Below are 17995 nucleotides of genomic sequence, written 5' to 3' on the forward strand. Positions count from 1 at the left end.
GGACCTGACCCGGCTGCCCAAGCCTGTTCTTTTGCCGTTGTTTAATTGCCACATATACACTGGTGTTTGTGAATAGTATAATACTGCCAAAAAGGAAGATTATGGTGTATATAAGACCAGCAAAGGGTCGGGAGAAAAAATGATAGCACTCCAAGGTTGGCATGTCCAGACAGTTCCAACCCATACTTGGTGAAAAAGCCAACAAAGACAGAACAATCCAAGAAGAGGCAATGGCTATACCTGCATTACGTTTGGCACTGTGGGCGTGGGTGTGGAAATATATAGGATGCCTTATAGCGACATAGGAATCAATGGACAGTAGGGCTAGAGCCGAGGCAGACATGAGCTGACTGTATATGAATAGAGTCAGAATGTTCATGAAGGCATACAGTCCGGCCACTCCCTCTCCCATTCCCAACCAGTTCACACTCTGACACAAAAGTGCAATGCTTGCTAGGAGGTCTGTCACGGCAAGATTGGCCAGATAGAAATAGAGCGGTTTATGGAGCTTTCGTGTTCCAATGATTCCCCACAGCATAGCAGAGTTAGGGATGATGGTGAAAATGGCTGTGAGCCAGTAGAAGACTTTGGTACCTGCTGCCAACTCTCCAGGAGACTTGTACATGGAGCAGGCATCGTTGGCTTGGTCGTAGGACACGGTCTCGTTCCGTAAGTGCCACAGGATGCAGGAGAGCTGCCAGTCAAATCTGTCGTCTGATGGTGTCTCCGTAGTAACCGACGGATGGGCAGTGCTGTTGTTGAACATGGTGGAGCTGATTCTTGTCAAACGCAGCCTGTGGGCCAGACTTTAGCAGGATGCGAGATCAAACACAGTGGACGCCTGTGTTGCTGTTGGTGGTCAGAAGAAGGCTGGAGGAAGATGTTGCCGTGTCTAACTGTAAAGGCTGTCTGAGCTGTGTGGGCAGGGAACGTGTGGCTTGTACATGTGCACATGCTGATCTCATTTGCCTACTATTGAGAACTTCACAATTGGCCAGTAATTCTTTTGGCAGAGCGAAAAAATACATGTACATATATGTGTACATCTGATGAGGAAGTTTGTGATCTGTGCAAAATTGAGGTAGTAATAATGAATTCATTTGCTTCTTATTGACAACTTCACAATTGGCCATTAATAGTTTGGCAGAGCTGAAATCTGCCTCGTATGAGGAAGATTGTCATTAATAAGGGCATTTGTTGCCAACCCGATTTGTTGGTATAAGCTTTAAGGTGACAAAAGGGAGTCTTATTTCGTTGTTATTGTAGAACTTCACAATAGGCCGGTAACTGTTTGGGAGAGCTGAAACCTGCCCCTGATGAGGAACATTGTCCCTAATGAGGGGGACTGTTGCTACCAATGGTTGGTCCAGTGGTAGCAGGAGTGTTTAATTGCTGTCTCTTCATGGAAAACTTTCCATAATAGAGCATTGTATCCTTTATAGAACGAGCTCGAGCTCCTGTGATTTGGTGGAGCAAGGAATGGAGGGAGATAGAGAGAGAGAGAGAGAGAGAGAGAGAGAGAGAGAGAGAGAGGACTGTCACATTATAGACCAATACAGATACTTATAAACTTACGTTTTGTACAAAATACAGAAATATGGACATCATTGGTGCTGTTGTTGAGTTTAGCTGCTGCATTTTATTGACCAGGTTGTCTGCTCTATGTGAGCCAGAGAAGTGTCACATGACAACATGCATCATACACACTTTTTTCCGTAAATGCAGCTGCCTGCCGTATCTACTGACATTGTGTTATAGTTATAGTTAGAGAATAAACATAATTACAATCTATCGGCACGGTTATAAAGTACAACATTTTGATTCAATCCACTGTTGACCCTACATGACTGGAGTACTACATGACTGTATAATGATTAGCAAACATCTGCACAAGCTGAGAGTAGTATCTGGCATGCTTATATGTCAACATGTGTCACAAAATTCTCCAGGATTTTGCTACTCCATCCCTGAACATGAGTGACCAGAGCCCTTCCCTGAAGGCGGCACCTTCAGATGATCAGGAACAGGCAGGGATTCAGCAGTTCCAACTCAGGAGAACCTGGGAGAACAGGTACAAATGTACTTTCGTTACTAATGTATGCTGTATTTAGGGATGCATAAAATCTGGTGATGGGTGTGGATGTGTGGTTTTGGATAGCATTCATCACCAAGGACAGGTATGCTTACGCCTGTGTGCGTGTGTGTGTGCTTTTGTGTCTGTGTGTGTGTGTGTGTGGATAGCATACAGCACCAAGGACAGGTATGCTAAGGGCTGTGTGCGTCTATGTGTGCTTTTGTGTCTCTGTGTGTGTGTGTGTGTGTGTGTGTGTGTGTGTGTGGATAGCATTCAGCACCAAGGACAGGTATGCTAATGTGTGTTTGTATGCGCGTGTGTGTGTGGCTAGTGTTCAGCAGTAAAGACAAGTATGCTAACGCCTGTGTGTGGTCTGCTGTGTGTGTGTGTGTGTGTGTGTGTGTGTGTGTGTGTGCATAAACACAATAACTTGTAGGTATATTCTTTAGGTATATTCTGTAGATCTTGATGAGACCTTGAGACACTGGCAGGATGTTGTGTTATTACTATTGGTTGCTCTCAAACTTTCAGTTTTGATATCTCGTGTTGTAGATAACATTGTACATGAATGCTGGGGTCACAAATTTTGCATGGTAGACACATACATGTATGTAGCTCTTTCGCTCTGGATTAGAAGTGAATCAGAATAGTAAGTTGGGCCCCCTAGCAGCTTGTTCTAGATCTGCTGGGGTGTTCGTTTAAAGATCTTTGATTTTGTAAACTCTCTTGCCCACAGCCCTCACCCGTACCTGTTCTTCAATGCTGACCACAACACCATGACGTTCTTGGGGTTCTATGTGGACCGTGCGGGGAGTGTGATCGATGCCTCCGGACAGCTTCTGGAGCAGAACGTCATATCTGGTAACCTGTACCAGGGACTGACCTCCCAGCCCGGTCTCAAGTTCAATGTCAACTTTGATGACCTAACAAGGTAACTTTCACTTCTACGTACACATTGTCAAGTGGCACAAGATATGTTACATACAAAAAGACTACTTAATGAAAGAGCAAAAAACAAGTTCAACAAACTGGGTCTGTGTATTGTGTATAAATAATAACATGCAAAGTTGCCATCGTCGACTTATTTTGTAGAACATTTTGTTGTAACTAATGCATGGACATGATTGTATATAGACACAAGTACTGACAATGATAATAATAAATCTTCGTTTAATCGATACAACTATAAATAAGACAAGGTTTCAGATATTTTAACTGCTATCCATTGATCTTCATCAGTGAAAAGGTTTATGGTAAGATTTATTTATTTGAAATTGCAACATGGCAATACAATGTTGCCGCCAGGCAGCTGATAGCTGATATTGCGACATCATATATAAATATACACAATAGACACATACATCATCATGTAATTACTTGTGCAATTCAGCCAAGCAATGCATATTGGCTGCCAATCAATGTGAATAAACAGTTTCAGCTTCAGTTTAAATTTTAAGACAAACATATACAATTGCGGGACCTAGCTTTCTCTGTCTAGTTTGCCGAAATATACAAGACAAACACGCATTTATTAATACATAAGTACATTGTCGATCAATTTACAATAAAAAAATTAGATATAAGAAATACTAGGGTAACTAGAATTAAATCGATAAACATTAGGGCTAAACATATCTGTTAAAATACGGTATGTAGCTTGGCACAGTGGCAGGATCAAAAGGGTCTGTCGTAGCACATTGGCAGCAGAAACTCTAGCCATGTCAAATGCCCTGGAAGAGGCTGTATACTTGCGTGAAATCATCCAACTGAGCACGGCGCAGACAGTGCCTATCTTGGCAGTCACTGACAACCGCAGTCTGGTGCAAGCGGTGGAGTCGACCAGTCTGGTGCTGGAGAAACGCCTGAGAATTGAAGTTTCAGCCATCAAAGAACTGGTCGAACGTTCCAATGTCACACTGAAATGGACTCCAGGACAATACCAGTTAGCTGACATTATGACCAAGAAAGGAGTCAATGCCAACTCTCTGTTACAGGTTAACTACAGGAATGATGCTACAGTACAGTACAGTGTAATGATGTCAACTGTCTGTTTAGTGTTACAGGTAGTACTGTAGTAACTACAGGAATGATGCTACAGTACAGTACAGTGTAATGATGTCAACTGTCTGTTTAGTGTTACAGGTAGTACTGTTACAGTAGTAACTACAGGAATGATGCTACAGTACAGTACAGTGTAATGATGTCAACTGTCTGTTTAATTTTTACAGGTAGTAACTACAGGACTGGTGCTACAGCACAGTACAGTGTGATGGAACTAATGACCCAGTTTTAGCTTGTAATACATCTAAAATGGTGTCACTGATATGTTTTTGAGAGTTGTATAACCCACTGCCTAATACTAGCAATACTAACGGTTAGAAAAGCTACAGAATGGATTTTTTTCCCTCCATGAGTTATTTCGTAGACAATGCCAAAAAGACAAGAGAGGGAATATATGTTGTTACAGATATTCAGTAGATAATAGACTTACTTATAATATACTGATGTTTAGTAGACAGTACAGTTATTTAATATAATGTTTGTTAGACAGCATAATTCAATAGACTTACTTAATATACTGATGTTTAGTAGACAGTACAGTTATTTAATATAATGTTTGTTAGACAGCATAATTATTCTGTAGACAGTTATTTTGTAGAAAGCTAGCTAGTTTAGACAGTTGCACTTAAAAGAAAGAAGAGGGAATGTTAGAGCTATGGTCTTCCCGCCATAGCTCTTATGCACATGCGCGGGGGTCCCCCTGGGGATCACTCTGGAATGAGAGTCTGGATGTGAATACACTGTGAGAAAGGACAGAGACTGTGTTGGGTCTTTGTGTGTCTATTTCCTGGATAGAGGAAGGAGTTAACAATCTGAAGAAAGTGTGTGACTGTGTCAACCTTTTTTTCACTGATGAAGGTTACTGGATAGTGGCCGAAATTGCAGAAACTGTGCATTACTTGAGTTTATCAATCAAACCAAGAAGTATGGTATCCAGAATGAGCAACTGTCATAAATGTACTGTCAATTTTGTTCCAGGTTTGAAAAAATCCAGAAGCTGTGCTTTGTGATGGGCATTCACGATGTTTTCTATGATCCTGACCCATCCTACGAACTAACAACAGACAACGTCAAGAAGATCCTGGCCATACAGATGAGGTTCAGGTTAGTGTCCCATCCTTTCTTACCTCCGGTTGAGTTTTGAAGAAAGGTTAAGGTATATGTATGGACAAAAAGTCCTGAGCGATGCCCAGAGGGACGTAAGGTGGGGTTTCCCTTGACGTATGACATATGGTGTATTTGGGAAGGGAGGACTGCGTGTAGAGCCTGAGTACATGGGACCCCGACCTGTCACAACCTAAAGGACAGTAGCAGTTCCAATGGTGTTGTCTAACCATAGGAACTACCGTATGTACTTTACATATCAATGACCTTATGGACCTTTGTCATGTTCAACCGGTTTTTCCAGTTCTGTTCATTAGTGATGCTGATTAAGAGTGGTGGATGTCACTTGAAACATCCGGATATTATCTCCGTAATTTATCCAGTTGTAGTAGAGTTTGAATTTCCTATGAGTATGGTGTATTTGGGTGTTTTTTTTCAAATTGCCTCCCTCCAAAATCCCACTCTTTGCTTATTGCTATGCACGCTTTACCCCAATTTAGGGGTGTTGTGCAGTATCCAATCAAGATCAAGATCAGGTACAATGTAGATGACACATACATGTATCTCCTTAGCCTTCCACCCCCCATCCCCTTACAATTTGTCCTGGTTGGGGCTCCTCTGCTACGAATGGAAATTCTAAGAAGACTTGTTTCCACTGCAAGCAATCAGTGTTAATATGAAGCAGGTTTGAACTGTAATTTCCAACACAAGGAATTGGACTTACCCAAATTTTTTACTCAGTCTTGGAATGAGCAATCCACTGCTTCTGTGATGTCACGTTATATAGATGACTCGGTGAGCAATGACTCAACTATGAATGTTGTATCTCAAGGCTTTTTATCCCCCTACCAGGTGTAACATCCCCGTCATCATCATGGGAGAGACGGGCTGTGGGAAGACCAGGCTCATCAGGTTCATGTGTGACCTTCAGGCAGGCCACGTCAAGGGCAAGAAACATCCAGAGAATATGATCATCATGAAGGTTTGTCAGAACGTTGTTCAATGCTTTGTCTAAAAGTTAAAAGAGTTAGGAACCTTTTTCGTGAATCATTCGATCAATCGATTGATCAATCCATTCAACCATCACTTCATGAGATACTAGATATGTTGTAGGCAGTACATAATTTTGTTGATTTTGTATACAATGTACATGACTTTATATTTCAAGTTTATTCCATCTACAGTGTGTTTACTTCTTTGGTAACCTACATGTACTAGCAAAATATTCAACTACGGTAACCATATTTCTTCTAATAAAGAAGACACTTTTTGACACAAGATTTCAACTTTCAAGTAATACTAGGCACTACAGGTCAAAGCCAAAGTCCAGTTGCGTGCTTCATTCAGGTTTTGCAACAAAAAAACTGGGACACAAGCCAGGTAGCTCACGGTCACGCCCAAAACAGCAATGATTTATTTGTGTTGATTTATGTTTACAAGATGAAGGTAAATACGTTACAATATCCAACAGGTCCATGGTGGAGTGAGGGCAGAGGATATCATACGTAAGGTGGAGAGAGCTCAGCAGACCGCCAGAGTCAACAGGGACAGGCACAACATTGACACTGTGCTGTTCTTTGATGAGGCCAACACCACAGAGGCCATCGGGCTGATAAAGGAGATCATGTGTGACGGGACCATCGCAGGACAGCCTCTCAACAGGCAGGACGGCTGTCTCAAGATCGTCGCTGCCATTAACCCATACAGGAGGTAAGGCCACATTAATTTAATTTGTTGGTTCTCTGATTTTTATGGCTTTATGCAATCAAAAATCCTAACAAATAATGTAGGGATACATGTACAATGTAGCTATCCAACTGATGTCACTTAATTCATACTATAGTTATATCAATGTAATTAAAAGAATTGTTTTCCCTTGTGTTTCTCCTTCTTTCCCTGCCATGTCGTAAAATGTGGTGAAGCCATCCGCAACATTTGCTCCAAAGCAAATGTAGGCCTTTCTAGTTTTAGAATATATTATGAAAGGATAGAGTGAAGAAAATCCCCCCAAAATAAATTGTTGTGGATGATTTATTATATCATAGTCAGAGAAAATGAAAAATACTTCTAAGGATACCAATCTGCCTGATTCCTGAGTAGTTTTGTACAAATCAGGGTAATTTTTTTAAAAACATAACAGTGTCTACATGTATGATGTGTTTTTTTTTACATGCTTTTCTCTCCTCAGACACACAGATGACATGATCAGGAGGCTGGAGGAGGCAGGACTCGGCTACCATATCAAGGCCACAGAGACAAAGGACAGGTTTGGTATGTATCTTTTACTTACGATAATCAAGAAGAATATCGCTGGTAGTAATGTATAGAAACCAAAAAGGAGTTGTTCTTTTATTCAATCCCCAACAGTTAAACCCAGTGTGCCATGATGAAAACTTTTAGATCTTATGGCAGTTGACTGTCACCACAGGATTGTCACCATTGATGGTAACTGGACAGGTGATGTAGCAGCACCTTGTGGTGTTGAATTACATTACATTATGTAGCAAGTTGCAGGACAGAGTTAGGGAGGGTGGTCACCATATATGGATGTGTTTGAGTATGAATAAACAGAACAGTTACCGTAGTTTATTGAGCTGGAGCATTCCCATGTGAAGGTAAACATTGGAAAAAAATTTCGCATAATTTTGCAAATGTTACAATGTACCATTTTAGTTTTATGATGAAGTATCTGAATGGTTCAGGTCACATCCCCCTACGTCAGCTGGTGTACCGTGTCCAGCCCCTCCCCCCCAGCATGCTGCCGCTGGTCTGGGACTTCGGCCAGCTCAGCAGTGATGTGGAGGAGAAGTACATCGTGCAGATGGTCAACAGATGTGTAAGTCTTTCGTATATTACAATATATAATATATATATAAGTATACCTAAATATATATAGTATAAATCCTGGTTTAATCCATACAACTGGAAATAATGCGCCAAAAAGCAGTTAATCGCTGGAAATAAAACTATTAGTTTTAGATATTTTGACCGATATCCAGCAATCTTCATCAGTATCATTTCTGGTCGTATTGACTGAAATGTTCAACCATTTCATCTAGGATGAGTAGCCTTGTTCTTAAAATTATGTACTTTTGTATACTATAGTATGCCAAATACATTTGTAGTGTTAAGGTAGTAGATAAATAGTATGCATCTTTACTTGGTCCAGTTCTAGCCCACAAGTTAGTTGATGCTATTTTGATCTGTTGAAGTTACTGATGCAGCAGTCCTTATAGTCTACTTTGTGTAGCCAGATGATTTCTTTCCTGTTCAAATTTCCAGATAAAAGATAACAACCTACCTGCTACCGGTAACACGCCCAAGGTTGTGAGTGCCGTACTGGCTGCATCCCAGCGCTACATGCGGAGCAAAAAGGTAACAAAGTTATCAATCAAAAAGAGTGTTGCATTCAGATTTCATCCATAATCATTAGCATTTACTTGTTCAACAATGATTGACCAGGTCCTATAAGAACTGGTCTCATTACAACATGTAGCCGTGGCACTCCTATAAAAGTCACTGATGATATTTTAAAAGTCGTTACCTCTGGGGGAGAAGATATCTGTGGGAAGGTATTGTTTTGGTTCATGTTTGTACATATATGTGTGATTGTCTATTATCTTTACCAGTTGTCCACTGTCTTGTGAGTCTAATGGTCTATACCACACTACTTTCAGGAAGCTTGAGGTGGTCTTTATCCTGTATTTTGTATTTAATTTTATAATTGTGATATCACCCTTCTTCTAAGTCATGTAGTGTTAATGGTAACATTGTCGTAATGCGATGTCTGAGTCATTGTTATCATTTTATATATTTCCTGGAGGTTTAGAATCTCAGATTTCATTTGACAACCTATAAGAAATTATTGGTCTTATTGCTAGCTGTGCCATTTCTATAAAAGTCAATGATAATGATTTAGTTTTTTAAACATGGTTTTTAATAACCAAAGTAAGAAATCACTAAACTGGGTATGATTTTAACAAATATCACTCTGACTACTACATGTAGCATTAAAATTTGTTTCCATAGGATGAGTGCAGTTTTGTGAGTCTGCGTGATGCAGAGAGAACCCTGACAGTTCTGTGCTGGTTCTACCAAATGTCTGGCAAACTGAGGGAACTGATGCCTGATACAGGCAGGAGCACAAGGTCTAATGTAAGTTCTGCTGAAAATTTCAGTACTAAAATAAAAGGTTATTGATGTCTATTGTGGCTGTTTATGACTTGATGACATGGTGCATGTTTGTTTAATTCACATAAACCACTGTCTTTGGGCATAACACTGTGACACCAGTTTTGTACGGTGAGTGCAAGCTGTGTAAGACCAGACTGTAATTGAGGTTTGAACCACTCGTGGGGTTGTGTGGTATAACGGCAGAGCATTCGACTCAGAACCAAGAGATCCCGGGTTCGAATCCTGCCAATACACCAACCTTGTGCTCTTGGGAAAGGCACTTTACACGACTTTCTTCACTTCGCTCAGGTGTTGATGAGTATGCCAGAATGATCATTATCATGATTGTGGGCATTAGAAGAAAAACCAAAACTCACACCGGGAAGGCCCCTACTCTTTTTGATAAGTGTGGTGGGATCTTTAATGTGTTGATACAGGTGCTGTTACATGTACATTTTTCCATAGCTGTATTACTGACAGTACCCTGACATCTTGTCACAGGCACAGATATCTGACTTCACCAGAGCTCTAGTCCTGGCCATCGGTGTCTGCTACCACTCCCGCCTGGAGACCAGGAAACAGTACAGAAGATACGTGGCTCAACATTTCACAGACACCTGCCTGCTTCCCCAGGGACCTCAGACAATGGAACAGGAGATAGACAGGTACGTTGATTGATAGCTTACACAAAATCTGGAATGTAACACTTTTTGATTCATAGAGTTAATCATTTAAGGTAGTATGCACATGATGTATAGGATGATATCCTGTAGTTTTCAAATGTTGTGTCAGGATGGTATCTTTTGCAATGGACATAATTCTGATGCAGAGTTGACCAAATATCCAACCGAAGCCTTTTTGCACAGGCACAGTTCATTCTACTGATGTGCTTAGACAGGTATGGTTTAAGAAATTGCTTTAGCCCATTTTTTCTACATTGTACCTTGAATGATAGTGCAGTGTCCATATTTTTTAGAGACTATTCAAAGTAAATGTACAATGTCATGTGCAATACAAAAAATTGCGTGCAGAGGTGCCATCTTGCTTTTGTGTGAACTGCACACAAATTAGATAATTCCAATAATTATCATATTCCAATATCTACATGTACATGTATCTGTGGCCAACAATTTTAACCTTTCTAAACTATTTCTCATCTCTTACTTTGCTGTATTAAGATGCCATAGACTCCACTCTTGTTTCAAGTTTGCTAAGCACTGATGCCTTTTCTCGTGCTGAACAGAGCTGGATTGTCCTCTGAGTCAGTAAAGTTACCATAAAGTGCCCAAACCTGTGTATGTTCCTTGGGTACGAGAATAAGTTGACAATGATGACCACCAAGTATTATAAGGGTTAGTTATTGATTTTATGATTTTCCAAAAGATTTGTTTGTTTTCTCTCGTCAAGATGCCAGGAGGCGTTCCTTGATGAGCTGAAGGACCAGCTGGGAGCGAACATCGCCTGTAACACGGCGCTGAAGGAGAACGTGTTCATGATGGTGGTGTGTATCGAGCTGCAGATCCCGCTCTTCCTGGTGGGCAAGCCGGGCAGCTCCAAGTCTCTCGCCAAAACCATCGTGGCAGACGCCATGCAGGGAGACTCTGCACCTTCATCCTTGTTCAAAGGACTCAAACAGGTAGGAAATACACTTCTTACAGACTGCCCATCATAGATAATTATGTGATTATAGTACTCCCCTTTTGGCATTGAATGCCCAAATGTTTAAGGTAGTGGACACAAGACCAAGAGGTCACAGGTTTGATTCCTGGCAAGACGTTGTCTCCTTGGGAAAGGTGCTTTACACGACTTTCCTCACTATAGCCAGTGTGTGTGTGTCGTAAAATGTGTACCTGTCTTCGGTTTGGGGGGGGGGGTAAAAGGTGGTGGAAGAGGAGGGATATGCCTTAGACATTGCCTCTATCTGTAAAGGTTATTAGCTATATCGGACTACCTTTACCTTCTAGAGATTGCATTTTGCTGTGGTACAGGGTTTTCTCCAGTGTCTGTCATCCTAGCCTGAGCATTTGAGGGACAATTATTGGGAGACAAAATTGGCATGTCTTACAATGTACAGTGAATGAATGAACCTCATTACTGGACCATTGTACAGGGTACAATATGGCAATCTCTACGTGTACAACAATACCACAAGAATTACGTTTTTAAAATAGGCATGGATTTGCTATCGTGACAAAATATCTGGAGCTAGAGAAAGCCCTGTTGTGGTCATCAAAATGCTGAGTGAACTGAAATAGTCTATGAAGAACCTGCAAGAAAAGACAGCAGTGTGTTCACTCATTTATTTGATAAAACTGTAAAAATTGTAAAATCATGATGGGGAGGAGATCAAACAAGCCTTTTCTTCATGGCTTTTCTTCCACCCCTGCACATTTACTTACATTGTAGTATGTTTTGTAAAACTTTTATCATGTGCTAATAAATGAATAAATAAATAAGATAAAAATTCCTGGACAGGAGTTGCACGTTCAAAAGTCCAAATTCTTTCATACTATCTGTAAAGTACTCAAATTCCCTCAGCTGTGATTTAAATTTCTTTTTTTTTTCATGTCAGGCCCAGATGGTCTCCTTCCAGTGCAGCCCACTGGCCACACCAGAAGGCATTGTGGGAACTTTCCGGCAGTGCAGCAAGTTCCAGAAGGACAAGGACCTGTCCCGCTTCGTGTCTGTGGTCGTGCTGGATGAGGTGGGACTGGCAGAGGACTCACCCAAAATGCCCCTCAAGGTGACTACCGGTATTAACCAAAATGCCTCTGGTATTAGATATTACATAATGACTTTGTACATCACCATACAATGTATATGATTAACAAATCTGATGTGAAAGTGTTTCTCAGCATCTGAAGATGTAACCACTTCTGTAGTTTATCTCTGTTTGATATCTGTTTATCTTTGATATCTGTCAATATTTGACCAGAGTTAGTATATATAAACAAATTGTTACCGTTGTGTATAGTTTAGCCACAAAGAAGGAAAAAGCGACTGTGGTACAGACCTTGCATCCAATCCAGTGTTCTAGAGTTTTAGTTCTAGAATTTTGAAATCTAAGCTTACTTTAATGACATCTCTTTCCATGTGTTAACACACCTATCTTTGTCTTTCAGAGATGATGGATTGGGCAAAAATTTTGTCCATCAAATGACAAAAAGATGGATGCTGAAGGAAAAAAAATGAAAGAAACAAAATGGAGCATGTTAGATATGAAGGCATATAGAATTTGTATGGCCATAACATGTATGTGTTAACTTCACAATTACTGTAACACAGACCCTGCATCCACTGCTGGAGGATGGGTATGAGGAGGAAGACCAAGATGTAGAAGAAGATGATGATGATGATGATGACTCAGAGGAAGAAGAGGAGGAGGAGGAGGATGAAGAAGCCCCAGATCAGACCAGGTCTCACAAGAAGGTAGCATTTGTGGGGATCTCCAACTGGGCTCTGGATCCTGCTAAGATGAACAGGGGCATCTTTGTGTCCAGGGGGAAGCCAAGGAAAGAGGATCTGACTAAGAGTGCAAGGTAAGTCTGTGGGTCCAGCACCTGATTTTATCATGTTTACAATTACATAAAACTACTATTGCTTTAACTAATATTGGAACCATACTTAATACTGTCCTTAGTTCTGAACTCTCTTTTATTGTATCATTCCAACATTCATGTTCTTTCTTAGCCACTATTGTACTACATCACTGTCCTTCGTGCTGAATTGTCTTTGGGTGCATTGTTCCAATCACCTCTTTCAGCCATACTCTTTCTGAACTACCATATATGATGATTGTAACCACACTTAGCACTGTCCTTGGTGCTGAACTCTCTTGTATTTTATTATTCTTACATTCATGTTATTTCTTAGCAACTATCGTAATACCCATCACTGTCCTTGGTGCTGAATTGTCTTCTATTGTATCATCCCATACACCCTTTTTTCACCCATACTCTTTCTTAACTACTATGATTGTAACCACACTTAGCACTGTCCTTGGTGCTGAACTCTCTTGTATTTTATTATTCCCACATACACGTTCTTTCTTAGCAACTATTGTAATACCCAACACTGGCCTTGGTGCTGAATTGTCTTCGAGCATATTATCCCATTCACCATTTTCATCCATGCTCTTTCTTAACTACTAAAATTGTAACTACACATAACACTGTCCTCGGTGCTGAACTCTTGTGTTGCATTATCTCATGTTCATTCTTAACTACTAATTGTAATACCAACACTGTCCTTGGTGCAGTTGTTAAATGGGACATGAAAGACATGGACATAGATATTAATACATGGGAGACACTAGCAACAAACAGAACACTATGGAGAGGAAGTTAAGAGGGGCTTACATCGGGGGGAAGAAAAACAGAGACTTGCATCAGAACTAAGACGCTTTAAGCGCAAAACCAAGAATAAGTACATGGTGTAGATGAAGTACTTTCATGGTCTTGTAAGACCGACAAAGTGCTGCCTGCTTTGGTGCTGTATTGCCTTCCAGTCTACACAACAGTTCTTCATGATATATTTATTGTTCTTATTATTCTTATTTCCCAGGGGTATCTGTGAGAATGACCACCATGTCCTGGCCTGTATGAAGACCCTCCTCCCACACCTGTGTGAAGCTTACCTGAAGCTCTACAATTCTCAGGACAGGGAGTTCTTTGGTCTGCGAGACTTCTACAGGTGTGGTTTTAGGATTTATTTGAAACCTGCTCTGCTGGTAGATGCAAAATCATGAACTCTGTACTGCTATTGTCATGAAAGTCCCTCTCTGTTGGTAGTTACATGTTTAAAGTTAAATCACATAGAGCTTTAGATCAGTCACTCTGGTCTCTGGAGTTTTTCCAAGACATTCCAGGTAAAGATGTGAATGACATTTTGGACTAATTAGTAATATCGAAATTTTTCAAAAATTTTTTGTGGGTAGTGATTGCAAAAAGTCCCATAGTCTTTTTCATCATCTACATGTAGGTGCTAGTGTGTCCTTAATCCATTGTGTCTAGGGCACAGTATTTGAAGGTGGAGCCCATCCCTCTCCTTTCACCACTTTTTACCTCCTCAATTGAATATAGTAACCCATTTTACACCTGAATGGATTGTCAAATCTGTGACCTCTTGCCCTTATGTCTGCTAGCCTAGCCACTCGGCTATTCAATACCACCACAGAATAATTGCAACATAGTATTACACATTAACATTTAATGCTATACGGATGCGGGTAGTATTGGCTTATCGTATGGAATATTGAATATTGTCTTCCAGCTTGGTGAAGATGGTGTACGGTTTCTGTAAGACATCGGAGAAACCCCCCACCAAGGCTCAGGTTGTCCATGCCGTCCTGAGGAACTATGGAGGCAGGGATGACATGGACCCACTGAAGAAGTTTGAACAAGTGCTGATGACACTCCCAGATTACAAGGTATGCATTTTTTCTATTAGTTTATTAAAATTTTCTATATGTTACAAAAAGAGGGAGGCAAACCAGGTGATCCAAAGAAAATATAAAGATAAACATACAGTGTATAACATTGCTGTACGAACAACAATACCTAAGGTATACATGATTAGACAAATAATGGAAACATCAATAGATAATCTACCGAGAACATGTAATCTGTACCTGCTCAGCATAGCCTTGTTGGCATAGAAGTGCCACACCCCACAAATTGAGCTCTTTAGGCTGTAAAACTCTCTAAACCTGTGATGCAAATGGTACAACAACTTACCTTTGAAAGCTACATGTGGTTGTTCAGAGATTGTACAGTCATGTAGATGTATATGAAAACACAGGAAAAATCATGTCGATCTATATGGCTTGTTCCAATCAGTTCCATGCATGCATGCAATCATCATTCTAGCTAAGAAGAAAACTGAAAATGCTTGTGCTGTGTTACAAATATCTGGAATTTTCAGTTTTGTATATTGAACAACCCACTTTGCTTTTCCACAATGATTTTTTTGGGAAGGGGGCGTTTTGAGTGAAGAATAGGAAATGTTTGATGTTGCTGCAGCATGCTGATGACCCAGACTGCACCCCCAGTGGTCTGATCCGAGCAAGTGTCCAGGGCATGCACTGTGAAGGGTAGGATTGTGTAGTTTTGCTTTTAGCACTCATGCTTATTGTTTCCCACTGCTATAACCAAAAACCCCACCACGGCCACTGTATATGTACTGAACTATTATGTGGTGTAAAAAGTGAAAGGTAAAGATAGCCCCATATGCTGGGGTCACAATTCCCATACGGGGCCCGGCCGGGCAGCTTTTGGGAACGAAAACTACGATACAGAAGACAACAAAACACAGAAAAGTTCCTTATAACAATCATGGGCTGTATTTCTCTATATTCTTGATAAGAATAGTTAATTTTTCGTTCGTACAAACAGCCCGACCGGGCCCCGGTTTGGAAATGTGACCTAAGCAATAGCCTTTTTCAAAGGTTGTTAATCCATTGTGTCTAGGCCATGGTATTTTAAAGCATTTTCGCAGCAATGGCCTAACCACTGAGTTAGCCCCACACCAAACACTGTCCTTGGTGCTGAATTGTCTTCTCTTGTACAATTTCATTAACCTTTTTCATTACTCTTTCTTAACTACTATTATGATAATTTTGTAACCATACTTAACTCTGTCCTTGGTGCTGAACTCTCTTGTATTATTCCTACATTCACAATCATGCTTTCTTAACTACTTTCTCAACTACACCTATCACTGTCCTTGGTGCTATATTACCCTCCTTCCTTACCTTACCTTCTGGTATATTAATTGATTAGCCCTTTCCTACTGCTAATGGAATTGCTCACTTTGTTATTAATTTCTTGATGTTAAGATTTGCTTGGCTATCATTGACTTCATCCCTCCCCAGTGTTGTTCTTGTTTACATAGTGTAGGGTGTTCATGGTTTTAAGTTTAAAATCCCATTGTTCCAGGGAGAGTCGTTACTTGATGGTTCTGACTCAGAACTACGCAGCGCTGGGCATCCTGCAGCAGGAGTTACTGTCCATGTCTGACACAGTCATCATCTTTGGCAGCAGCTTCCCTAAGGACCTGGAGTACACACAGGTAAGGGCACAGCTTCCCTAAGGACCTGGAGTACACGCAGGTAAGGGCACAGCTTCCCTAAGGACCTGGAGTACACGCAGGTAAGGGCACAGCTTCCCTAAGGACCTGGACAACACACAGGTAAGGGCACAGTTTCCCTAAGGACCTGGAGTACACACAGGTAAAGCCTAGGAAAAAAGTGTTTTCAATTTTGCCCAACTGACCCTAGCAAAAAACTTGAAATTTTAGATCAGATCATGTTGTTTTGATTGCTATCAGTTTGGCCGTAAGTTGAGGAAGTTCAGTCTGTTAATGAATAAAGTGAATATTCTTGAAGTTGATGGCAAAAATTTAGTTAGTTTATACTGTAACGGTTATACTGACGATTGTTTCAGACCAAACTATTCTTTCTTCATTTCTTTATTACAGGCATAACTCGCCATATCACGCTACTGGATTCTATTGGATTGTCTGCATAAATTTCAGACAGTAGGCAGTGTAAAGTCTTGTTGCATTGTAGTGATGTTTCCAATACAAAGGTTAGCTAAGTGATTGTCCAAAATGTAGTTCATGTTTTCAGAATGATAATGTTTGATGATGATGATGTTGTGTATTGTCAGGTGTGTCGGAACATCAACCGTATCAAGGTGTGTATGGAGACTGGGAGGACTGTGGTGCTGCTCAACCTGGAGAACCTGTACGAGAGTCTTTATGATGCCCTCAACCAGGTGAGCAGGGATTCATTTATCGTAATGGAGATATTTATGGCAAATAAGGCTTTAATATTCAAAAGTAATCATCCTAGAAATATATATATCTTACTAAAAGGTTCTTCTATGTCATACATGGGTGATAAAGTGATAATGTTTGATACAGGTGTTTCTGCCCATGTGATGACTAGCATAAGGTTATAACGGTTATCATCACACTGGCTCCAAAAAGTTTCATTATTTCCATAGCGTAATTCAAACATGTTTCGCATACACTGCTTATAAATTGGAATTATACTAGATTCAAACGTTGGAATTTATATTGTTTTAATTTTTTGTTTGGGGATATCAGATTTTCCTGGTGCATTACATATTCATTGACTCTTTGTTGGCTTGTTTGGTTTTAATTGGCACGATTGTTAAACTGGAGGATTCGGTGCCCAGGGCAACGCAATAAGGAAGTACTCCCCACTGTGGCTTCTCCAGCAGCTTGAATAGTGAATTGACCCCCATAATCACATAAACTAATAAACATCCTAGACGGTCCAGCCACCGAAAACAATGGCAGGGACTGATTAGCATAATAACTGTCAATCTTTTTGAACAAATTCAAATGTTTTTTCTATACTGGTTTTCAAACTAACAATATCAAACCACGCAGAATGATCGGGATAGCTGTAACTGAGTCACATAAATCAAGAAAATACTATCTGCAACTTTCAGTTTCTGGAAAACCAAGTTTGTAGTCAAATTTCAATTTTTCAAACTGCCTTGTCAACATTTCATCAAAGCGTCTAATTTTAGATATCTAAAATGTCAACCTCAC

General features: G+C 40.4%; 1 protein-coding gene across 1 annotated transcript in view; it reads left to right on the forward strand.

The window, feature by feature from the left end:
- LOC109482723 (E3 ubiquitin-protein ligase rnf213-alpha-like) overlaps positions 1-17995 on the forward strand; it is a 73527-nt gene that overhangs the window by 35000 nt on the left and 20532 nt on the right. Inside the window, exons 31-49 of the mRNA XM_019785541.1 lie at positions 794-918; positions 1950-2071; positions 2811-3005; positions 5114-5239; positions 6092-6221; positions 6711-6949; positions 7428-7510; positions 7942-8075; positions 8522-8614; positions 9269-9394; positions 9914-10077; positions 10820-11048; positions 11985-12155; positions 12698-12951; positions 13976-14104; positions 14684-14840; positions 15433-15503; positions 16348-16480; positions 17080-17187. Coding sequence (XP_019641100.1) covers positions 794-918; positions 1950-2071; positions 2811-3005; positions 5114-5239; positions 6092-6221; positions 6711-6949; positions 7428-7510; positions 7942-8075; positions 8522-8614; positions 9269-9394; positions 9914-10077; positions 10820-11048; positions 11985-12155; positions 12698-12951; positions 13976-14104; positions 14684-14840; positions 15433-15503; positions 16348-16480; positions 17080-17187 — 2789 coding nt within the window. The remainder of the gene's footprint in view (positions 1-793; positions 919-1949; positions 2072-2810; positions 3006-5113; positions 5240-6091; positions 6222-6710; positions 6950-7427; positions 7511-7941; positions 8076-8521; positions 8615-9268; positions 9395-9913; positions 10078-10819; positions 11049-11984; positions 12156-12697; positions 12952-13975; positions 14105-14683; positions 14841-15432; positions 15504-16347; positions 16481-17079; positions 17188-17995) is intronic.

The sequence above is a fragment of the Branchiostoma belcheri genome, unplaced genomic scaffold (genome assembly GCF_001625305.1).
Source record: "Branchiostoma belcheri isolate BF01 breed outbred unplaced genomic scaffold, Haploidv18h27 scaffold60, whole genome shotgun sequence".
NCBI classification, from domain to species: domain Eukaryota; kingdom Metazoa; phylum Chordata; class Leptocardii; order Amphioxiformes; family Branchiostomatidae; genus Branchiostoma; species Branchiostoma belcheri.